Here is a 25,819-nt window from a genome sequence, read left to right on the forward strand (position 1 = left end):
GAGCAAAACACGCAAAAAAGGGGGCGTGAAAAGACCGCGCATTCAGCCCTTGCATCTCCTCGTTATGGTAAGAGGCGGGACCTTTCCGGGCAAAGTGCGCTAAGCTGCTGTCCAATCACAACACGGGAAGCGCTGGCCCAATCAGAACTCGTTACGTGTTTCTGAAGGAGGGACTTCATAGAACAAGGAAAAAATCAGGCCGTTTTTAAAACAGAGGAAACAGCGCTGTACAGATAAGTCAATTATGTGAAAAATACTGTTTTTTTACACGCGAAACATGAACTCATGTAATATTGCACACTGTAAACATAATCAAAGCTTCGAAAACACGTGAAGAACGGGACCTTTAATGCATTATGACTGGCACACAGCAACGGCTGGAGTTAAAAATCTTCATGTTGGTTACACTGGGGGTCAGCAGATAAATATCACATTTTCCTTTTTTGGGGGAACTAACCCTTTAAACGTCACCAGACGATGCATAAGGGTCTTATCTAGCCAAACGAGACGCCACGTAATACACAATTACGCTGAAAAGGCTTGGCGAAGGCGGCAATACAGAGTCAGTTTACAAATGTGTGAAAGGAGGAGCATACACACATATTCAGATATCTTTGTGTCAGTTTATCATTTAAAATGTTTTTACGAACGCCCGTAAACACGGACTCAGTTCTTCCACCTTCGTCAAGCGGTACCTTTTTAACGTAATTGCGTATTACGTGACGTCACAAAACAGAGCAAGGAGAGCATTTGTGCTTAGAAAACTTAAACTTTATTATTTTTTGTTTGAATGGCAAATGGTTTGACTAGACAAGACCCTTATTCGTTGTCTGGTGTCGTTTAAAGCCCTTTGAAGCTGCACTGAAACTGAACCGTTTGAGGCCCATTGAAGTCCATTATAAGGAGAACAATCCTGGAATGGTTTTCATCAGAAAACTCTTTTCTTTTCGGCTGAAAGAAAGACATGGACATCTTGGATGACACAGGGGTAAGTAAATTATCAGCAAAAGTTTATTTAAAAGTGAACTAATCCTTTAATAGCTAATCATGAGAATTGGACGCTGAACTAAAGTGTGAGCCGATTTTGTGTTGTTCCAAGAAAAACATTCAGGTAGATGACAAGAAGAAAGAAGAAGACAGAATAAAATTAATTAAGCATCAGAGCAGAAGAAAGAGGGAAAGAAAGAAATGAAGGAGATGCCGCCACAGGCTTCGTGTCGTGTCGCTGGTTTGGAACTAATCCGCCACAGGAAGGACAACACGTGTCATTTCCTTTCATTTATATCACGCATATTCCACTTTCTGCTTCTCCACACACGGCTTGCAAATGAAGGTCTGCCGAGAGCAGATAAGACAACACAAGCCCTCGGCCGCGGGCAACGAGAGGGAAAAGGCCAGCTTTACCGTAAGAGATATATGTGCGCTTTAATGTGTGTGTGTGTGAGTGAAACTGGACGTTGAGTGTGCTGACTCAGTCTGGATTGGCAAGAAAGCTGCTCTAAAAGCCCAACACTGACTTCAGCTCATCTCAGTAACCGGTATGATCAGTATTATGCTCGTTTTTCTGCATAAACATCCTTTAAAGCAATATACATTTGCCTGAGAAGCAAAAGTTAAATTAAAACTGGGATTCAGAGAAAGGTCTTGAATTATGTTTCCTTCTCTTTCTCATTAGCAAATGGCTGCCGCGCTCAGACTCGCCATACTCACTGGATTTGATTTCCCTTATGTGAAATAAAGCTGCAAAATATGATATACAATATTAGAAGAGAAACAGCTTAAACTTAAAAGGAAATTAGAAATGTTGTTGTTATTGTTTTTGTAGAGAAATAAGTTTAAGTACTAAAATTGCTAAAAGTAAAATTATTTTTTTAAAGATATATATTAAAACAACAAAATTATAATAATTTTTAAAAATATAAAATAAACACTAATTATATTAATAAATACTAATACATCCTCAAAACACTATAAAAGTATAATTTGACATTAGAAAATTACTAAAATTGAAATATAAATATAAAAATTAATTCTAGTTGTATTAATAAAGAGTAATAAATACATAAAACATTAATAAAATACTATAATAGTACAATTTTACATAATAAATGACTAAAACATGACAAAATGAAAACTCAAAATATAAACTAAAAGCTATGTATATGAACAAACTCATATTCATAAATACTCAAAGCGTTATTAAAATACTCTAATATAATTATACATAAGAATATGACTAAAACTGAAATGAGGAAAATGAAAATATGAAAAAATAAACACTTATACAATTATATTAATAAATACTTAAAACATTTTTAAAATACTCTAATAATGTAATTATACATAAGAATAAGACTAAACTAAAATGAGGAAAATGTCAATATAAAAATAAATGATACTCATATTAGTAAATAGTAATAAATACTCAAAACATTAATAAAAGACCATGATAGTAAAATTTTACATAAGAAAAATGAAAAATAAAAATATAAACTAAATACTAATTATATTAATAAATAATTAAATAAATACTCAAAACATTACTTAATACTATAATAGTATAATGTTAACATAAGAAAATGACTAACATTTAAATGAAACTTAAAAGCATTTTAATAAATATGAATATATATTAACAATATTAATAAATAATACTTACATTGATATAAATAAAGTTTTACATCGATAATGGTATATACATAAATAAATAATAACTAAAATTGTATAAGAATATATATAAAGTATAAAAATATATTTTTTAAATGGATACAATAAAATATTATAATATAAAAACATATATTTAATAAAAAAACACTAAATCTAACATTTTAATTTAATACTGTAAATGCAAAAAAAAAAAAAAAAAAAGATATAGGCCTACATATTTTTGTAGGTATATATTTTTGTAATATTATTTTCAGCCACAATAGCAGTGTCTTTTATTTTCTTCTCATCAGGAATCTTCAGCCAAAGCCTCTGCGCTATCTGGCAGAAACGATTGAGATTTCCAAGAGAGATCTCCGCTCTGTTTCTGACCTGGATATCAGTGTGTGTGCGCGGGTCATGAATGTGTGTTTTGAGCGGCGCTGCACGTGTATATGTGAACACACACCTGTCACTGTACGCCGTAGCCGTCGCAGGCTGAGTGTATCTGTACGCCGCGTATCCGCCCTGCAAACACACAAAACACTCATTTAAGCATTTACTCATCCACGCATATTCAATGCATTTAAAATGTCCCACTGTGCAGTCTGGGTTAACATGCAACGGCTCGATTCTGCACACCTTTAAACCCCTTAAAGGGACAGTTCACCCAAAAGTGAAAATTCAGTCATCATTTACTCGCCCTCATGTTGTTCCAAACCTGTATGAGTTTCTTTCTTCTGCTGAACACAAAAGAAGATATTTTGAAGAATGTTTATAACCAAGCAGATAGAGCAACCATTCACTACCATAGTATTTTTTCCCCCTACTATGGTAGTGAATGGTTGCTCTATCTGCTTGGTTATAAATATCTTCTTTTGTGTTCAGCAGAAGAAAGAAACTCATACAGGTTTGGAACAACATGAGGGCGAGTAAATAATGACCGAATTTTCATTTTTGGGTGAACTATCCCTTTAAGGGTGCATTTAAGTCCCAGTTAAAAACATATCTATTCAACAAGCATTTCGGATAATGTATTATATTATGTGATGTGTATATATAGATGTATATGTAGGTGTCTAAATGTACTGTAATTGTGCAATGTAAAGCGGCCTTGAGCTAAGGAAAGGGGCTTCATAAATAAAACTATATTAGTACCTAAACAAGAGCCTTTTGAAAAGGCACTGCCCTCTTTTTTCTCAGAAGTGTGCATATGATGCCTTCTCTGTTTTGGAAAGCGAGCAGATTCTGTTGATGTGGAGCTTGTATCATAATCAGCAGAGACTCTGAGGTGGAGTCGAGCTCATTTGTCTGTAGGCAGATCGCTAATAACACACATTAATCAGAGCGTCAGAACGAGAACAGCCGCTGTTTTACATTCTCCGGCCCGATACACACAGAACGCCCATGAGCTTCCGGCACGGGCCACCGGGAGGCGCTGCAGCACACGCTTTTGGGATTATTTATTTTCTTTTGTTTACCTTTATTTCAGCAGGAAGTCTCATTGAGATTAAAATCTCTTTTATAAGAGAGACCTGGCCAAGGTAGAAGACATACAGTTTGAAAACATATTAAAATACAAAATAAAAAGAAATAGTAATACGTATAGGATCCTCTCAACAAAAACAATCACATGCCTTCATTACCACTCTTTATGATGCCTTTAAATTCACAGATAGACACCAATTTCTCTAGTTTTTAATATTTTTGTAAATTATTCCATGCCAAAGGTCCATAATACACTGTGAAAAATGCTTTTCTTACTTAGTATTTTTGTCTTGTTTCTAAAACATCTAAAAAATCTTAAAACAAGAAGTATTTATACTACACAAGCAAAAGTAATTTGTCTTGTTTTGGGGGAAAAATAACTCAAAATTAAGAGAGTTTTTGCTTAAAGGTGCCATGTGTAAAAATTGAGGTAAAAACATTTAAAAAAATGACCTACACTCATCAAAAGAATGAGAAGAAATAAGGGCGATGATGTCATTAAAAAAAATGTCAAGTTATAGTGCTGCAGAGATATTAACCTTAATTAGCAGAAGCATTACTAGCCCCGGCCCGACAGGTGTCGTAATACCAGTCTCTGCCATGGGAGGCGGTATGCGGGCAACATAACCACCAGCCAACCTGGCGTACTTGAACCTGATGTCAATCGTGTGGAAAGTACAGCCCACTACTTCATTTCAGTTCAGGGAAGAGAGCGGACGGATGGCCAAAGCCCTTGGCCCCTTAAATGTATCTGATATGATAAAAATAGCTGTTTTAACCTGACCGGAAAAAGAGGAAGTGCGGGCGCCCGGTGACTGTGTCCCGTCCCGTCATAATAAAAGTCCCGGCACTCGCGAGCCGTCGAGAATAGGCGCCCTCCAGTGGACGAAAAGTTGCATAGTGCACCTTTAAAATGAGCTAAATAATCTGCTAATGGGGTAATAAAAATAATCTTGTTTCCTATTTGAATTAGGATTATTTTGCTCACCCCATTGGCAGATTATTTAGCTTATTTTAAGCAAAAACTCTCTTAATTTTGAGTTATTTTTCTCCAAAACAAGACAATTACTTTTGATTGTCTAGTAAATACTTATTGTTTTAGGAATTTTTAGATGTTTGGACTAGAAACAAGACAAACATATTAAGTAAGAAAAGCATATTTTTTTTGCAGTGTAGGAAAATGCAGTTTTCCCCAGCTCAGTAAAAAGAGATACGCTAGAAGTTTACCTAGCATTGCTTTATAAATAAAACATGTACCAATGCTGTTTTCTTCATATAGTTAGTGATGTCCAACCAACTATCTTTTAAAGATTGCAATGATGATTAAGGGTGCGTTCCCACTTGTCATGTTTGGTCGGATTAAAACGAGCCCTGGTGCGATTGCTCGGTTAGTGCGGTTCATTTGAACATAAGTGAACGCTGCCATCCGAACCCTAGTGCGCACCAAACAAGCAGAAAAGACGGGCCTCGGTCCGCTTCCAAACGAACTCTGGTGCGGTTCGACTGATATATGAACGCAACACGGACCAAAGACATGTAGACGGACCAAAAACAGGACGCAATGTCACAAGATGAGACGCATAGTCAGCTGATTGGACGACGCCGAAAGATCAATCGGTGTATCCAAATTGAGTAAAGTTAACGTGGAGTGATGAGGAGGTAAAGTGCCTCATCAATATTGGGTCCGACGAGCATGTTTCGAAAACGCTAGGAAAATGGCACATAAAGCCTCCCTGGTTCTCCTCATCACAGGACCCGTGTTGGCCATCCAGACGACAGAACCGCCGCCTCTTCTGCAGCAGATCTTCGTTTCTGCAACGGAGTAATCCTGCTGCTGTTTTGAAGGTTTTTAACATTTGATGAGCTCTTCATGAGTTCTCAGCTGGTAATAATAATGCCACATGTACACACATTAAATGATGGTGTTTAATCCAGAACACAGCATTGTTTTGAATGTTTGGTCACGAAATATTCGTCATAAAAGCCGACCAATCAGGCTGTGACCGTCTCCCTACGCCTTTGGTTCGGTAACTTTAGGTTCGCTGTTAAAAATGCCAGTGTGAACGCTAAGCGGACCAGGACTATATGTTTTTTTTCTTTTTTTTTGGTCTGGACCAAACGAGCCAAACTAACCAAGGGATTTTACATTTGTAATAAAGCGTAAAGAAGCATGAATCAAGACTCCTTAGAACGGAGGAGGCTGCATGCATGTATAATATATTGCCATAATCAATCACACTTAGCAAGGTAGCTTCAACAAGTTTCTTTTTGGGATGCAGTGAGTGGAAGGTTTACCTCGATAATGTGTGTGATGCATTTAAAATGAGCTCAGAAAGTGTGCAGTATTTGAGACAGTTAGTGCTGACCGGTATGTGTGTTACTGAAATAAGCACAGAGACTCTCAGACACTACGGATTGATTTCCAGTGACTTGGAGGACTATTTAACTATTGGAAAATGGGAAGAAGTTTGTGAGTGAGGGAGTGTAATCAGGTTATAGGTTGAGCGGGGGATTGTGAGGTCACGTGACCCCTCCCCTGTGTTCCCGCGGGACAGGAAGTGAGGCGGCGCGGGCGTGGTGGACTTCCTGCGGGACTGTGCTGATTGGAGCCCCAGCCTGCGAACACACGGGGTAATAAATCAGCCTGTCAGCACCTCCGGCCCAATACACAGAACATGCCTTTATCAGGACACTGGGAGAACGCCACGCTAAATATAACAGACCACACCACTGAAGATAAGACGAGCGGAGGAGAGAGAGAGAGAGAGAGAGAGAGAGAGAGAGAGAGATGAGCGGAGGAGAAAAAAAACATGAGGGGAAGATGAGTGAGATGAGCCGACAGGAGAGAAGAGGAAGAAAATACTTGAGAAAATCTAAAACAGCCCAGAGAGAGAGTGCGTGAGAAAGAGTGCGTTTGAGAGAGAGTGCGTTTGAGAGAGAGCGCGTGAGAGAGTGCACGTGAGAGCGTGAGAGAGTGCGCGTGAGAGAGAGTGCACACGTGAGTGTGTGTGTGAAATAGTGTATGTGTGTGTGAGAGTGAAGGAAAGAGCGAGTGTGAGTGCGTGTGTGTGTGAGAGAGTATGCGTGTGTGAGAGTGTGAGCGCGTGTGAGAGTGCGTGTGTGAGTCCGCGTTTGAGTTCGCGTGTGAGAGAGCGTGTGTGTGAGTACGCGTGAGAGAGTGAGTGTGAGAGAGTGAGCGTGAGAGCGCGTGTGTGAGAGAGTGCACACGTGAGTGTGTGTGTGTGAGATAGTGTATGTGTTTGAGAGTGTGTGTGAGAGTGAGACAGTGCGCGTGAGTGCATGTGTGTGAGAGGGAGTGTGTGTGTGAAAGTGAGAGAGTGAATGTGAGTGCGTGTGTGTGTGAGAGAGTGAGTATGCACGTGAGAGTGCGTGTGTGTGAGAGAGCATGTGTGTGAGTACGCGTGTGAGAGAGCGTGTGTGAGTACGCGTGTGAGAGAGCGTGTGTGAGTATGCATCTGAGAGAGCGTGTGTGAGTATGCGTGTGAGTGCGTGTGAGAGAGTGCACACGTGAGTGTGTGTGTGTGAGATAGTGTATGTGTGTGAGAGTGTGTGTGAGAGTGAGACAGTGCGCGTGAGTGCATGTGTGAGAGGGAGTGTGTGTGTGAAAGTGAGAGAGTGAGTGTGAGTGCGTGTGTGTGAGAGAGTGAGTATGCGCGTGAGTGCGTGTGTGTGAGAGAGCATGTGTGTGAGTACGCGTGTGAGAGAGCGTGTGTGAGTGAGCGTGTGTGAGTACGCGTGTGAGAGAGCGTGTCTGAGTATGCGTGTGAGAGAGCGTGTGTGAGTATGCGTGTGAGTACACGTGTGAGAGAGTGTGTGAGTACGCGTGAGAGAGACTGCGTGTGTGAGTGCGCATGTCAGAGTGAGTGTGAGAGTGCACGTGTGAGAGAGAGTGAGTGTGTTTGAGAGAGTGCGCGTGAGAGAGCATGAGAGTGCACGTGTGAGAGAGTGCACACGTGAGTGTGTGTGAAATAGTGTATGGGTGTGTGAGAGTGTGTGTCTGAGAGTGAGACAGTGTGGGTGAGTGTGCGTGTGAGAGAGTGCACACATGAGTGTGTGTGTGAGATAGTGTATGTGTGTGAGAGTGTGTGTGAGAGTGAGACAGTGCGCGTGAGTGTGAGAGAGAGTGCATGTGTGTGAGAGGGAGTGTGTGTGTGAAAGTGAGAAAGTGAGTGTGAGTGCGTGTGTGTGTGAGAGAGTGAGTATGCGCGTGTGAGAGTGCATGTGTGAGAGAGCATGTGTGTGAGTACGCGTGTGAGAGTGTGTGTGAGTACGCGTGTGAGAGAGCGTTTGTGAGTACGCGTGAGAGAGTGAGCGTGAGAGCGCGTGTGAGAGGGAGCGTGAGAGCGCGTGTGAGAGAGGGAGCGTGAGAGCGCGTGTGAGAGAGCGAGCATGAGAGCGCGTGTGAGAGAGTGCGTGTGTGAGAGAGCGTGTGTGAGAGAGTGCGTGTGTGAGAGAGTGAGTGTGAAAGTGCGCGTGTGAGAGAGTGCATGTGAGTGAGAGTATGAGTGTGAGTGCGTGTGTGAGAGAGTGTGAGTGCGTGTGTGAAAGAGTGAGTGCGCGTGTGAGAGTGAGTGTGCGCGTGTGAGTGTGTGAGAGTGAGTGTGAGTGCGCGTGTGAGAGAGTGAGTGTGTGTGAGAGTGCGTGTGTGAGAGAGTGAGTGCGAGTGTGTGAGTGCGTGTGTGAGAGAGTAAGTGTGAGAGAGTGAGCGTGTGTGTGTGTGTGTGTGAGAGAGCGCATGTATGAGTAAGATAGTGAGTGTGAGAGTGAGTGTGTGTGAGAGTGCGTGTGTGAGAGAGTGAGTGTGAGAGAGTGAGTGCGAGTGCACGTGAGAGAGTGTGTGTGAGTGCGCGTGTATGAGTGTGGGTGTGAGAGAGTGAGTGTGAGAAAGTGAGCGTGAGAGTGAGTGTGTGAGAGTGCGTGTGTGAGAGAGTGTGTGTGTGAGTGCACATGAGAGAGTGTGTGTGAGTACGCGTGTATGAGTGCGTGTGAGAGAGTGAGTGTGAGAGTGAGCATGAGAGAGTGAGTGTGTGTGAAAGTGCGTGTGTGAGAGTGAGTGTGAGAGTGAGCATGAGAGAGTGAGTGTGTGTGAAAGTGCGTGTGTGAGAGTGAGTGTGAGAGTGCGTGTGTGAGAGAGTGTGTGTGTGAGAGAGAGTGAGTGTGAGAGTGCGTGTGTGAGAGAGTGTCCGTGTGAGAGTGCGCATGTGAGAGAGTGAGAGAGCATATTTGTGTTTGTGTGTGTGTGTGTGTGTGTGGTGAGTGAAGGGGATCTACAGTTCGGCGCTCAGGTTTCTTGGCACAGGCGAGGTAGGGGTTAAACGCCGCCAGAGCTACAGAGCTCATCCCACAAGACCCAAAGCTACTCACGTAGATCTCTGCACCGTAGAACCCGTCCTGATACACAACCCTGCGTTCAACAACGAGAGAGAGAGAGAGAGAGAGAGAGAGAGAGAGAGAGAGAGAGAGAGAGAGAGAGAGAGAGAGAGAGAGAGAGAGAGAGAGAGAGAGAGAGAGAGATTAGCACCAAAATCTAACAATTCTTAAATCAAGATTCATTTACTAGATAAGTAAAACGACATAAGATATTTTTTCTTGTTTTGTTGAAAATAAAATCAAAGTGAAGAGAGTTTTTGATTAAAACAAGCTAAATGATCTGCCAGTGGGGTGAGGAAAATAATCTTGTTTCTGACTGAAATCTTGTTTCCGTCCCAAACCCCATTGGCAGATCATTTTGCTCCTTTTAAACAAAAACTCACTTCATTTTGATCTCCCCCCCCCATTAAACAATTTTTTTGCAGTGTTTCTTATTTTAACCCATTTTATTGCCCATCCAATTCATGTATTTACTTAAATAATTACATAATTTTTATTTTATATTTTTACCTGCAAAATTTTGCCATTGCCAGCAAATAGTTTATCTTATTATTTTTACTCATTTTATTGGCCACCAAAAGCATTTTTTTATACAATGGTTTTCTTACTTTTATCGATTTTATTGGACAGCAAATGTAATTTTTCTTTTCTTTTTACAAATTTTACTCATAACATTTTTATTATTATTATTTTTAACCAATTTATTGGCTATCAAATGCTTTTTTATTTTCTTATTTGTATAAATAAATAAAAATAAAAAAAAGCTTATTATTATTTTCATATTTTTGTAAGAATTTTTTGATACTTGGACTGGGAAGTGTTTTTTGCAGTGCAGCATCAAGAGCAGATAAAGTCACATGACTGTGAGAAATAAATCCCTGAGCTACAGAGAGATCAGAGATGAGAAACGCTGCACCACGTCACCTCCACACACACACCGCGATCCTCAAGCCTTTAATTGCATTAATTAGACGGAGTTACTCGTTTAATTAGTGCTGCGCGGATCAATATTAGCTGTGAAAAGCCTCTGAATGAAGATGATTGTGTTGCGGATGAGTAAATAGTCACATTTATTTCTGTTGCGCTTTACACAACACAGGCAAGGGGGAAAAAAACTGAATATTGCAAAGTTATTGAATTATGAAAGGAGTATAATTTCATCCGCACGGCAGCTCTACAGCAGACACTGGTGTCATTACTCAGCTCAGTTTAATAACCGTTTCATCAGTTATGAAGCAGACTTGATTCAGCTGCAGTTTTGCTCTCATCTAACGGCGTCAGTGCAGTTAAAGCGATAATCTCCGCGAATATGACTCCACTCACGCTCCGTAGGCCGGGATGGGTGGAGGAGGCGGAGCTGAGCGGAAGGTGTTGTAAACGGCCCGGCCTCGGCCCCTCAGATGAGCCCCTCTGTACGCCACCGTCGCTCCTGCCGCGGGGTACGGGAAACCCGCCACTGCAAACACACACACACACACACACACACACACACACACACACACACACACACACACACACACACACACACACACATTTATCAGCAACCATACAGTACAGGCAACCTGCGGCTAGTTGGCTTAACTTAGCCACTATGTTAAGACTGCGTCTTAAGGACTAATTTGTCAAACTAACAATTTGTCAAAATGTAATCAGTCTTACTTTTCTAATTCAAATTGAACCGATCTACCATTTTATGTTAGCCTAGAAATCTAGACGCCCCCTAGCAGCAGCAAATTTAATCTGCCCGCAAGTGTCGTCTAGGAACTCTCAATACCCTTCTGAGCTGTATTCCTCACAATCTGGACGGGCCAATCACGTCGTGTATAGAGTCGGTGGGCGGGGCCATAATGACGACGGCCGAGTTGCGTTTGCGTGCTTCTAGTAAACACAGAAACTGGTGAACGGCGACGGTCTTTCGAATCAGCTCTGACCGGGACTCTGGAAGACTTGGAGTTAAGCTTTCCTCTGAGAAAAGAACAAAGAACGGCACTGAAGTCATTCTTAAGAAGGGAAGATGTGTTCGGAGTTTAGCCGACCGGATACGGCGAATGTTTAATCAGTCAGCGAGCTCTGTTTCACCTTCGTTGCTCTGGTTGGTGTAGCGCTATCCTATCGCGTGCAGACGGAGTTTGAAAGACAACCGTTTATCCCGCCCCTCGGATTGAGCCGTCAATGGTGAGTTTCCAGACCAAACATCTTGATGTGGCTCTGGCTTGTCAGGCTACATTATTCGTGCGAACGAAGCGGAATCGCGTCCATCTCGCTGTGCGAAAAGCGTCTATCGCGCCGCAGGACCTCCAGACGCGCGTCAACACGCCTTTCCATTGACTTAACACAGAAATCATTCGCTCCAGACGCTCTATTCGCGTTCGGTGTGAACGTACCTTTAAAGGAACACTCCACCGTTTTAGAAAGAGGGCTTATTCAACTTCTTTCCTATATTTGCCTGTTCCCCAGGGTTCTGTTTTGGGCCCACTTCTTTTTATTATTGATCTGCTTCCTCTTGGTTCCATTTTGAGAAAACAAGGTAATAATGTGTTCGATTTATATAGCGCTTTTCAAGGCACTCAAAGCGCTTTACATTGAAGGGGGAATCTCCTCAACCACCCCCAATGTGCGGCACCACCTGGATGATGCGACGGCAGCCATATTGCGCCAGAACGCTCACCACACACCAGCTGATTGGTGGAGAGGACACAGAGTGATGAAGCCAATCAGGATATGGGGATTATTAGGAGGCCATGATGGACAGAGGCCAATGGGCAAATTTGGCCAGGATGCCGGGGTTACACCCCTACTCTTTTTCCGAAAGACATCCTGGGATTTTTAATGACCACAGAGAGTCAGGACCTCGGTTTAACGTCTCATCCGAAAGACGGTGCTCTTTGTCAGTATAGTGTCCCCATCATTATACTGGGGCGTTAGGACCCACACAGACCGCAGGGTGAGCGCCCCCTGCTGGCCTCACTAACACCTCTACCTGGTTTTCCCAGTTGGTCTCCAATCCAGGTACTGACCAGGCTCAGCCCTGCTTAGCTTCAGTGGGAAACCAGTCTTGGGCTACAGGGTGATATGGCTGCTGGATATAATGAATGGAATCCTATGTTGCCAGCTAGCATGTCCCGAGTAAAAGTGATCCCAAAAAACCCTCACCTAATTACTTCTTGTGGCCTGCGTATTCACAGCGAGCATGAGGATGAGAGCCGTGATGTCTCTGCGCCCAAGTAGCAGTGCTTCGCCTGTGCTTCCCCATAATATAGTCCCAAGTCAATATCTGCCTAGGAAATCGCCTACTCTTAATCTGCATCGCTTTATTTTACAATTCTTATTTTTTACAAACTTTATTGGCAAAAAATACCTTTTTATTATTATTTGTAACCAATTTATTGGCCATTAAATGCTTTTTAAAACATTTTTTTCTTGTATTTTTTTTTTAAATAAATGTTAAAAGCCAACAAATACCTTTTTATTATTATTTTCAACCAATTTAATTGGCCAAAAATACATATATTTTTAATGTTTTCTTATTTTTAACCAATTTTTTTGGCTAGCAAATGTTTTTTAAAGGCAAACAAAAGGCCACCAAACATGTTTATTAACAAAGATTTTTTTTTTTTTTTTTTTTTATGTAACATTTTTAAGCAAATTTAAAGGCCAAAAAATATTTTCCCCATAATGTTTCCTCATTTTATTGGCCACCAAATATACAATTTCATAATTTTTTTATCTAAATCATAAGTCTATGCTTAGAAAAATGTCCTCGATCCATGCAGTTTAATCTCTTGATCTCTGTCAGATCACAGATAATGCAAAACTTTAACATCAAGATGGTTTGATTCTTCATAAACCTGTCCGTTTACCAAGACCTGCGTGCATTCAAGGACACTCAAATCACTGAAATCACACAATAAACAGATTCGTTTTTTTGTATCTGTTCAACAAGAACATTAATATCATGTATATACATTTTAATTATTAAAAAAAAGAGAAGAATCAGTCACTGAAAAATAAGGTTTGACCCCTCAAAAGTCTTCATCCTGTGACGTCTGCAAATGTAAGCAGGCGATGGGCTACACTGCCTCAATCAAAGCACATCTGTGGCACGAACCCACGGAAAAACACCTCCGCAAAGCCTGAATAGAGAGACGGGACAGTTAGGCCGCGCTGAAGGACTCATAACCCGCTTGATGGCTTTTAATGCTTTTAATGTGAAGGAGTCGGAGGGAGTAATCCACACGCCGCGGAAGAGACGCAGATTAATCAAATCAGCCACAAGTGCTTCATTATCTCCAGAACGTGCCGAGCTACTACGAGAGAGCTCGTCGACATTCATTAAGACACTTCAGAGTGGGACGATTCAACACATCTGCAGAAAAAATCAAGATTGTGTCATCCTTTACTCATTTAGCTGCTTTATATAATGTTATCGGAGCACTTGGACACAGAGTGCTTTCACTGAGCAGCAGCGTTGCCACAGTTACTACCACTGCTCGGGTACGAGTCCCGTGAAACAAGAGTCACGATGAATAGTTTGAAGATTACCAATTACACCAATTACAGAAAACAGGAGATTTGACTTTCACAGTACACTCTAAAAAAATGCTTGTTGTTTTAACCCAACGGTTGAGTTGTTTTAACCCATCAATTGGTTTGTTTTAACCCAACGGTTCAGTTGTTTTAACCCAGCAATTGGGTTGTTTTAACCCAACGGTTGAGTTGATTTAACCCATCAATTGGGTTGTTTTAACCCTAGGGTTGAGTTGTTTTAACCTATCAATTGGGTTGTTTTAACCCTAGGGTTGAGTTGTTTTAACCCAGTAATTGGGTTGTTTTAACCCAACGGTTGAGTTGTTTTAACCCAACGGTTTAGTTGTTTTAACCCAGCAATTGGGTTGTTTTAACCCAACGGTTGAGTTGGTTTAACCTATCAATTGGGTTGTTTTAACCCAACGGTTCAGTTGTTTCAACCCAGCAATTGGGTTGTTTTAACCCAACGGTTGAGTTGATTTAACTTATCAATTGGGTTGTTTTAACCCAACGGTTCAGTTGTTTTAACCCAGCAATTGGGTTGTTTTAACCCAACGGTTCAGTTGTTTTAACCCATCAATTGGGTTGTTTTAACCCAACGGTTCAGTTGTTTTAACCCATCAATTGGGTTGTTTTAACCCAACGGTTGAGTTGTTTTAACCCAACAGTTTAGTTGTTTTAACCTAGCAACTGGGTTGTTTTAACCCTAGGGTTGAGTTGTTTTAACCCAGTAATTGGGTTGTTTTAACCCAACGGTTCAGTTGTTTTAACCCAACAGTTGAGTTGTTTTAACCCAGCAATTGGGTTGTTTTAACCCAACGGTTGAGTTGCTTTAACCCAGCAATTGGGTTACTCACTAGGTTTCGGAACAGACCTCTTCTTCATTACTTTCTAGAGAGGTGTATTACGGGGGGTATTCAGATTAGAGTAACGCGTTACTGGCATCACTGCTGAACAACAGCATAAGGGCGATTAAACGATGGCAGAATTAATGATGAATTATTATTATGTCGCTGCAGTGATTCTCGGGGTAAAAGAGTGTGTGAAACGTCAGGCGTTATCAGTGCGAGTGAGGCTTCTGTTCATTCGTCAAAGTCATTGGAAAAGATATTTGGCGTCTACATTTCCATCAGCCGTGCCAACACACACACACACACACACACACGACTGTACTCCAGCGCGAACTCTCTGAGCTCATTACCTCAGACTCATCACTAGAGGCTCATGGGAAGGTTTGGGTTGCACACACAACAAAGAAGAACGAGGAATCTGGCGCCACAAAGGCTTCCATCAGCGCGCACACACACACACACACACACACACCAACCTCAGGAAAACACACTGATCTCACCAAACACTGACGAACACAACACACACATGAAGACTTCAGACGCTGCTCTTTACCATGAAAGCTCAGGAAAACAACATATTAGCAGTGCAATTACTTATAATAATTACAATAAATATATTAAAGTAAATAGTTATATATATATATACACACACACACACACACACACACACAGCCCTTAAACCTACCCATCTCGCACACACACAGCCCTTAAACCTACCCATCTCGCGCACACACACACACACACACACACACACACACACACACACACACACACACACACACACACACACACACAGCCCTTAAACCTACCCATCTCGCACACACACACACACACACACACACACACACACACACACACACACACACACACACACACACACACACACACACACACACACACACACACACTCACACCCCTTAAACCTACCCATCTCGCACACACACACAATCTTGTATGACTTAATAACAGTTGATTTTCCTCAACTGATGTTGATTAGTTACAGTAGTGTAGATCCAGGCGGACATGACTCCAGTGTTACACAGAGAGCACTTGGTTCGACTTTTTTATTTGTATTCTGCGATAAAACTCACACACTTCACACAAGTGATGATGATGACATCATTCTCTGTGTTCCAAATAAGTGATGTCACGTGACACACTATGATGTGTGTATCAGTGTGTGTGTGTGTGTGTGTGTGTGTGTGTCTGTCTGTCTGACTCTCTGTGTGTGTGTGTATGTGTGTGTGTGTGTCTGTCTGTCTGACTGTCTGTGTGTGTGTGTGTGTGTATGTGTGTGTGTCTGTCTGTCTGTGTCTGTCTGTCTGTGTGTCTGTCTGTCTCTGACTGACTGACTGTCTGTCTGTCTGTCTGTGTGCGCGCGCGCGTGCGTGTCTGTGTGTGTGCGTCCCGAGATGATCTGTGTTATTTAAAGGGTCGAGCTCTGAGACGGACCGTGAACTTTCTCCAGATGAAACACCAGCAGCTCGTCTCATCAGAATGCAAAGGCTTCATATAACAGATGGAGAGAAACCCCCGTGTGAGTGCGTGTGTGTGTGTGTCTCGCTGCTCGATTACACTGCGAGCGGCCGGAGGCTTCTTTCACTCCATCGCTCTTGTTCTGTTAGCCGACTGAAAGCCAATCTGACGCAGCCGGAAAACCCATCCACAGTACAGAGACTTCACAATCTGATTAGAGTGAGTGGATGCACACACGCACATGCACACACACGCACACACACACACACACACACACGTTTGTTTTTGTGACACATGGGGACATTCCATAGGCATAATGGTTTTTATACTGTACACACCGTATTTTCTATCCCCTTACACTGCCCCTAAACCTACCCATCACACACACGCACACGCACACGCACACGCACACGCACACGCACACACACACACACGCACACACACACACACAAGCAGTGCTGCATATCTCTCGTTCATTCTCTTTATACTGCCTGAAATTACAATTGAATGTGTGTGTGTGTGTGTGTGTGTGTGTGTGTGTGTATAAGAGTGTAAGTGTGTATGGAAGATTATAAGTGTGTGTGTAAGTGGATGGCTTCATATCATCCACTGTGTGTGCGAGTGTGTGTATGTTAGTGTAAGTATGTGCGTGTGCAAGAGAGAGAGTGTGTGTAACTTTGTGCGAGTGTGTGTGTGTATGTTTGTGAGTGTAAGCGTGGGAGTGTGTGACTGTGTATGAGAGTCTGTGTGTGTGTCTGTGTGTGTAAGAGTGTACTTGTGTGTGTGTGTGTGAGAGAGAGAGAGAGAGAGAGAGAGAGAGAGAGAGAGAGAGTGAGTGTGTGTAATGTGTGTGAAAGAGAAAGTGTGTTTGCATGTGTGTGTGTGTGTGTGTGATAGTCTATCTATCCATTTATCCAATTATTTAAATCTGTTTGTAACCCTTGATGTTGTTCTGGCGGATTAGTTTGTCTGCGTGCTATTAGCGTGTTAGCATATGTTAGCTTATGTAAGCATTTGTTAACATATGTTAGCGTGTGTTTGTGTATGTCAGCATGTGTCAATGTATGTTAGCATGTGTTAACGTATGTTAGCGTGTGTTAGTGTATGTTAACATGTGTTAATGTTTGTTAGTGTGTGTTAGCGTATGTTTGTGTTAGCAACATGTTTTGCTATGTTATCGTGTTACCATGTGTTAATGTATGTTAGCGTTTGTTAGCATATGTTAGCGTGTGTTAGATTATGTTTGCGTGTGTTAACGTATGTTAGTGTGTGTTAGTGTTGTGTGTTAGCGTGTTTACATAGGTTAGCGTGTGTTAGCATGTTAAAGTATGTTAGCATGTGTTAATGTGTGTTAGCATGTTACCTTATGTTAGCGTGTTAATGTATGTTGGCATATGTTAACGTATGTTAGCGTGTTAACATGTGTTATCTTATGTTAGTTAAAGTGTGTTAGTGTATGTTAATGTATGTTAGCGTATGTTAAAGGATGTTGGTGTGTTTTCGCGTGTTATCATGTTATCATGTTATCATGTGTTAATGTATGTAAGCATGTTATAGTGTGTTAGCGTATGTTAGCGTATGTTAACGTGTTATCATGTGTTAATGTATGTTAGCATGTTATCGTGTGTTAACGTATGTTAGCTTTTGTTATGGTGTTACCATGTGTTAATGTATGTTAGCGTGTGTTAGCGTATGTTAGTGTGTTAACGTATGTTAGCGTGTATTAACGTATGTTAGCATGTGTTAGCGTGTGTTAATGTATGTTAACGTGTGTTAGCATATGCTAACGTGTGTTAGCATATGTTAACGCATGTTAACAAGTATTAACGTATGTTAGCATATGTTAGCGTGTGTTAATGTATGTTAACGTGTGTTTGCATATGTTAACATGTGTTAGCATATGTTAACGTGTGTAAGCGTATGTTAGCATGTGTTAACATATGTTAGCATATATTAGCGTATGTTACCGTGTGTTAACGTATGTTAGCATGTGTTAGCGTGCGTAAGCGTATGTTAGCGTTCGTTAGGGTGTTACTGTGTTACCATTTGTTAATGTAGGTTAGTGTGTGTTAGCGTGTGTTAACGTATGTTAGCGTGTGTTAGAGTGTTACCGTGAGTTAACGTAGGTTAACATGTTACCGTGTGTTAACGTATGTTAGCATGTGTTAACGTATGTTAGTGTGTGTTAATGTGTGTTAACGTGTATTAGCGTATGTTAGCATTTGTTAGCGTATGTTACCATGTGTTAACATGTGTTAGCATGTGTTAACGTATGTTAGCGTATGTTAGCATGTTTTAGCGTGTGTTAACGTATGTTAGCGTATGTTACCATGTGTTAACATGTGTTAGCATGTGTTAACGTATGTTAGCGTATGCTAGCATGTTTTAGCGTGTGTTAACGTATGTTAGCATTTGTTTACGTGTGACTCTGCTGAGCTCAAATGTCATTTCATTTTCCTTATGAAAGACTTTTACAGTCATTGAGACTCGAGGGCAAATCAGAATGAACTCAAAACAGAGTGCGCAAAATGAACTTAAGCCAATTACTCTGCTCTGAATTCCTTATTTGTGCCACCGAAGAGTTTTAAAAGAAATGTGATCCGTGACTGCTAATCAAATTGAGCCGAGAGCTAACTAGCAGCGCTAACGACACGACCACCATCTGACTGCAGTAAATTAAAGTAGCGGTTATGATGTGTTCAACAGCGTGTGCTTTTATTGGTAATGGAAACCAACGTGGCATCTAGTTTCACTAATAACACGCTAGCATGAGCAGTTTTATTGGCCGCTGGAAGATTTGAGTGCTAGCGCAGCGTTCTCGGGTTCACTTCCATAAAGTGGAAAATCCCTGACATCAGCACTGCGCCTTTGAGCGGGACATTTAACCCCCGATCGGCCCCCCGAATACATCTGCAGTGCGCTCGCCTGGGTCAGAAACAGCAGACAGATGACAAGCATCGCTACAACTAGACATCAAACCTCCAGTGTGTGTGTGTGTGTGTGTGTGTGTGTGTGTCGTCCTGCAGCATGGGACTGATTCCTCAAATCATGTGTTGCTGAGGAGTGTTTGTGCTTTAAATGAAGAGATACAGAATACATAGTAACCAGTCAGAACATCTATCTATCTATCTATCTATCTATCTATCTATCTATCTATCTATCTATCTATCTATCTATCTATCTATCTATCTATCTATCTATCTATCTATCTATCTATCTATCTATCTATCTATCTATCTATCTATCATATCCATCCATCTACATTATCCACCCTTCCTTCCATCCATCCATCTACACTATCCACCCTTCCTTCCATCCCTCCATCCATCCATCCATCTACATTATCCACCCTTCCATCCATCCATCCATCCATCCATCCATCCATCCATCCATCCATCCATCCACCTATCCATAGTATCCATCCATCCATCCATCCATCCATCCATCCATCCATCCATCCATCCATCCATCCATCCATCCATCCATCCATCCATCCATCCATCTATCTACAGTATCCATCCATCCACATCTGTCTGTCTGTCTGTCTGTCTATAGTATCCATCCATCTACATTATCCACCCTTCCTTCCTTCCATCCTTTTATCTATCTATCTATCTATCTATCTATCTATCTATCTATCTATCTATCTATCTATCTATCTATCTATCTATCTATCTATCTATCTATCTATCTATCTATCTATCTATCTATCTATCTATCATCCATCCACAGTATCCATCCATCCATCCACAGTATCCATCCATCCATCCACAGTATCCATCCATCCATCCACAGTATCCATCCACAGTATCCATCCATCCACAGTATCCATCCACAGTATCCATCCACAGTATCCATCCATCCACAGTATCCATCCACAGTATCCATCCATCCACAGTATCCATCCACAGTATCCATCCCTATCTATCTATCTATCTGTCTGTCCATCCATCCATCCATCCATCCATCCATCCATCCATCCATCCATCCATCCATCCATCCATCCATCCATAGTATCCATCCATCTACATTATCCACCCTTCCTTCCTTCCTTCCTTCCTTCCTTCCTTCCTTCCTTCCTTCCTTCCTTCCTTCCTTCCATCCATCCATCCATCCATCCATCCATCCATCCATCCATCCATCCATCCATCCATCAAATCCTCAAAGCAACACATATTGTCTCTATGTATCATTAGTCCGACAATAAGTGCAATCTTAATTAATAAATTAATATATAGGGAGAAAAACGCACCTGTCAAACGGAGTTTTGTTTAAACAGGTGTGCAAGACAACAAAATAAAGCGCTATTCTCCAGCAGTCTTCCTCACCTGCGTAGAGCTCCGGTCCGTAAACGGCTCCCACGACCGGATTGAGCTTCCAGCCTGCAGAAACACAGGACAGAGATGGAGATATCCGGCAAACACCTGAGCGGGAGCTTTAATAGATCCCACTGGGGTTAAAATAACATCTGTCAGTGATAGTCAGGAGCGTTAAGCAGCTGTAATGCTGAGGCAGCAGGTGACAGGCCGGTTTGTCATGTTAAGGAGATTTATGAGCAGAGAGGCACTCTTACTGTTTGTGTACGGGTTTACTACTTTCTTATTCGTCATCACTCTCGCCGTGGCATTGTTCACCTGAGAACGAGAGAGAGAGAGAGAGAGAGAGAGAGAGAGAGAGAGAGAGAGAGAGAGAGAGAGAGAGAGAGAGAGAGAGAGAGAGAGAGAGATGTGAGCGCGCTGCAGGAACATACATCAAAAACACATGCATACAAATACTGCGCTCATGCAAAACACGCATGCATGTGAGTAATATCTCTCAGCTGTTCCTGTAATGACCCACAATGCATCTCTTCCCGCTGTTCTGAGCCATGCACACAACACTTTACAGAATGTGTTATTATATTCAAAATTATTTTTTTCTGAATTTCTGCAGTTTGCAAGCCATGAACAAAAATTCCCCATGAATATCAAAAGATAAACAACACTTTGAACATGATATCTGATTGGACAATCTGCATTCTCACTTAAAACACAGTTTGGCTTGGACTAGTTATAAATTATCCAATAAAGACAAGGATGGTGAATATTTTAAAGATTTAGATCCAACAGAATGAAATCCTCTTAGAGATCAAATATTCAAGAAATGTTCTAACGTAATACCTATTGATAATGTGACATGTGAATGTTCTCAGTTCATTAATCGAATGACAAATGCGTACAAAATATACTTACAAATACTATAAGATAACTTTATAATTCATATAATATGAATAAATAAGTATAAGCTACACACAACACACGGGGGCAGGTAACATGCAGATGCTCGGGAATCTCAGGATGAGGACAGGAAATGAGGTCAGCAGGCAGGAAAGGAGGACGGAGAGAAGGGGAAAAGGAAAGCACCTCGATTTTACGTCCTTCTACGATTGTACCGTTTAGTTTCTCCCGCGCACGATCTGCCTCTGTGCTCGTTTCAAAAGTTACAAAGCCAAAGCCCTGCGGACCCATGGAGTGAGGCAGGAGAGAGGGGGGGGGGGGGGGGGGGAGAGAGAGAGAGAGAGAGAGAGAGAGAGAGAGAGAGAGAGAGAGAGAGAGAGAGAGAGAGAGAGGCAGGAGCCCACAGAAGGGAGGATCATGAGGGGTACAGAGAAACACTAGAGTAAGACACACAGTCTGTATGTAAAGAGGTTCAGTCAGGTTATAGAGACAGATTAAGCAGAAATAACATATAACACCTAATAAACCCTTTCAGAATGTAACGTGTGAAATGTTGCTTTAATCAGAGCTAAAAAGAGTCAGTTCATATTAATGACACCAGCAGACAGCTATCTTCAGCCAAGCAGGCAAACCTTCACGTACATGAATGACGAAAGACTGACAACTATAACTCTTACATTTCAATAACACATTTCAAATCCAGGCTAAAATCTGATAATGATATCAATTATTATTTTAATCTCAAGATTTGAGATTTACCAATACATTTTTAAGATCGAAAGGATGGATGGATAATGTGGATAAATGGATGGATGAGGATGGATGGATGGGTGGATGGATAATGTGGATGGATGGGTGGATGGATGGAGGTGAATGGATAGATGATAGACAGATGGATGGATGAGGATGGATGGGTGGATGGATAATGTGGATGGATGGGTGGATGGATGGAGGTGAATGGATAGATGATGGAGAGATGGATGGATGGATGTAGGTGAATGGATGGATGATGGACAGATGGATGGATGGATGTAGGTGAATGGATGGATGATGGACAGATGGACGGATGGATGGATGTTGGTGAATGGATGGATGATGGAAGAATGGATGGATGGATGATGGACGGATGGATGGATGGATGAGGATGGATGGATGGATAATGTGGATGGATGGAGGTGAATGGATGGATGATGGACAGATGGATGGATGGATGGATGTAGGTGAATGGATGGATGATGGATGGATGGATGTAGATGAATGGATGGATGTAGGTGAATGGATGGATGATGGACAGATGGATGGATGGATGTAGGTGAATGGATGGATGATGGACAGATGGATGGATGGATGATGGACGGATGGATGGATGGATGGATGAGATGAATGGATGGATGAGGTGAATGGATGGATGGATGGATGGATGATGGAGAGATGGGTGGATGGATAGATGTAGGTGAATGGATGGATAATGGGCAGATGGATACTGTGGATGGATGAATGGATGGATGGATGGATTGGATGGCTGGAGGGGTGGATAGATATATAGATACTGTGGATAGATGCAGATGGATGGATGGGTAGATGGATGGATGGATAGATGATAAATGGATGAGTGAGTATAGGGATGGATGGATGGATAGATAATGGATGGATGAGTGGGTATAGGGATGGATAAGTAGATGGATAGATGATGGATGGATGAGTGGGTAGATGGATGGATGGATGGATGGATGGATGGATGAATGGATGGATGGATGATGGATGGATGAGTGGGTAGATGGATGGATGGATGGATGGATGGATGGATGGATGGATGGATGATGGATGGGTGGGTAGATGGATAGATGAGTGGGTAGATGGATGGATGGATGAGTGGGTAGATGGATGGATGGATGGATGGATGGATGGATGGATGGATAGATGATAGATGGATGAGTGGGTATAGGGATGGATGGATGGATGGATGGATGGGTATAGGGATGGATGAGTGGGTATAGGGATGGATGGATGGATGGATGGGTATAGGGATGGATAGATGAATGGATGGGTATAGGGATGGATAGATGAATGGATGGATGGATGGATGGATGGATGGGTGGATGGATGAGTGGGTTTAGGGATGGATGGATGGATGGATGGATGGGATGGCTGGAGGGGTGGATAGATATATAGATACTGTGGATAGATGCAGATGGATGGATTGGTAGATGGATGGATGGATAGATGATGAATGGATGAGTGAGTATAGGGATGGATGGATGGATGGATGGATGGATGGATGGATGGATGGATGGATGGATGGATGGATGGATAGATAATGGATGGATGAGTGGGTATAGGGATGGATAAGTAGATGGATAGATGATGGATGATGAGTGGGTAGATGGATGGATGATGGATGGATGGATGGATGGATGGATGATGGATGGGTGGGTAGATGGATAGATGAGTGGGTAGATGGATGGATGGATGAGTGGATGGATGGGATCGATAGATGGATGAGTGGGTATAGGGATGGATGGATGGATGGATGGATGAGTGGGTATAGCGATGGATGGATGGATGGATGAGTAGGTATAGGGATGGATGGATGGATGGATGAGTGGGTATAGGGATGGATGGATGGATGGATGAGTGGGTATAGGGATGGATGGATGGATGGATGGATGGATGGATGGATAGCACAGATTAAGTAGTATAATGTGAAAGATCATCATGATCCAGCAGCCAATAAGAGCCGAGAGGGGGCGGAGCCTGCAGATGACGGACAGTTGGAGGTGTGTGGATAAACAGGATAAGCTCCTCTCCGGCCGGGGGGAGAGTTAATATTAGACACTCTCACACAGGAACGCCAGCGCCTCCGCCTGACATATACCGTACATCAGTCAGAGAGAACGGATAAGCGGAGGAGGGGAACTGAGGGCCAAATGAGTCCTGTGGACATCTCACACGCGTCTGCATCTGCTCGGCTCGCCTCTGCTGGTTTATCATGCCATAATTAGCTTACACAGAGGGGGAAAACAGAGCCCATTTTTCAAAAGGGACAAACATATTGAATGCAAATTGCTGCTTCTTAGAAAATAGATTGTTTATTAATGGGCCGGCGGGTTCATTATACAGCAACGCTAGTGGTGGGGACAGCAGGGCATCATGGGTAATGGGCTTTGTAGGGCACACAACCATAGATATGTATACGTAGATGCCTAATTCGAGCGCTCCAGGCACGTTGACGAGCCGCCATTTTAGAACGGTTAACACACGTCAACACTTCAGATGCTGTCAATCATCACTCGCTTAAAAAAATACAAAAAAACAAGAACACTGTGCCTGCGCAGCCGCTGTGAAACTCGATAAAACCCGGCGTGATTTAACGTCCCGAAGAAACCTTTCTCAGGTGAGACGTTTGTGTTAGCTTAGCAATTATAATGTTTGGATCTACACAAAAACACGTAACATTTGTTAGTAACAGGCTTCATGGTTCTTGAATTTCAATTCCCAGTATTCAAGAACTGGAAAATGTATGTGAAAAACAAAACAAAAAAACATTGACCCTTTGAATCTGTTTAAAGCGGGGGTGAAACACTTGAATCTTGAGTACCTATAGAGTAGTATTGCATCCTTCATATCTCCGAAAAGTCTTTAGATTTATTATACTTATAAAAGAAATATGGGCTGTACCAAGTCTTTCCAGAAAAAACCAGCGCCTGCAGGCGTATCGTGTGGGCGGAGCTAAAGATTTACGAGCGCGCACAAAGTAGTGACGTCCTCAAGCGTGGAGAAGAAAACGTTACTCTAATAAACAATGGCTATCAATCAGATTCAACTAATACAGATAATGATCCAGAATCAGATCCGGAGGCTGAAATAAATTGAACAGGAGAAACAGCAGCAGCCGGACGTCCGTCTCTGTGGTATGGACTGTATTTAGTGGCCTGTCAACATTTGTGTGTGTTTACTCGCAGTTTATGAGGACATGATTCGGTTTATGGACTATTGTATGCGACTAAACCTTAGCAGTAGCAAGCAAAACGGTTTTGCACGTCAGACTAGTGTAACGTTATACAGAGAACAGCAATGGAGTAACCGTTAGCGCATTTGAATGACGAAGCACGCTTTGTGAGAACGCTAGGTTTATGTTTGGGTGGTTTTACAGTAATCAAACTGACACCTATAGTTGGTCAGCTAAACAAATGTATTTAAACACACACCATAGATCGCATGCTCCAT

General features: G+C 42.1%; 1 protein-coding gene across 15 annotated transcripts in view; it reads right to left on the reverse strand.

Moving 5' to 3' along the window:
- The window catches only part of rbfox3b (RNA binding fox-1 homolog 3b), a 622,784-nt gene that overhangs the window by 33,411 nt on the left and 563,554 nt on the right, over positions 1 to 25,819 (reverse strand). For 14 of the 15 annotated variants that reach the window (XR_010908103.1, XM_067456241.1, XM_067456312.1 and 11 more), the window contains 6 exons: positions 21,779 to 21,871; positions 20,950 to 21,010; positions 20,705 to 20,758; positions 10,846 to 10,978; positions 9,517 to 9,556; positions 3,113 to 3,171 (listed from right to left, as the gene is read on the reverse strand). Coding sequence is in view for 14 of the 15 variants with exons in the window: in XM_067456241.1 (XP_067312342.1) it covers positions 3,113 to 3,171; positions 9,517 to 9,556; positions 10,846 to 10,978; positions 20,705 to 20,758; positions 20,950 to 21,010; positions 21,779 to 21,871 (440 nt within the window). In the remaining variant the exon portion in view is untranslated. The remainder of the gene's footprint in view (positions 1 to 3,112; positions 3,172 to 9,516; positions 9,557 to 10,845; positions 10,979 to 20,704; positions 20,759 to 20,949; positions 21,011 to 21,778; positions 21,872 to 25,819) is intronic. The other variant, XM_067456299.1, reaches the window with a different exon arrangement.

This window comes from Pseudorasbora parva, chromosome 2 (genome assembly GCF_024679245.1).
Source record: "Pseudorasbora parva isolate DD20220531a chromosome 2, ASM2467924v1, whole genome shotgun sequence".
Lineage (NCBI taxonomy): Eukaryota > Metazoa > Chordata > Actinopteri > Cypriniformes > Gobionidae > Pseudorasbora > Pseudorasbora parva.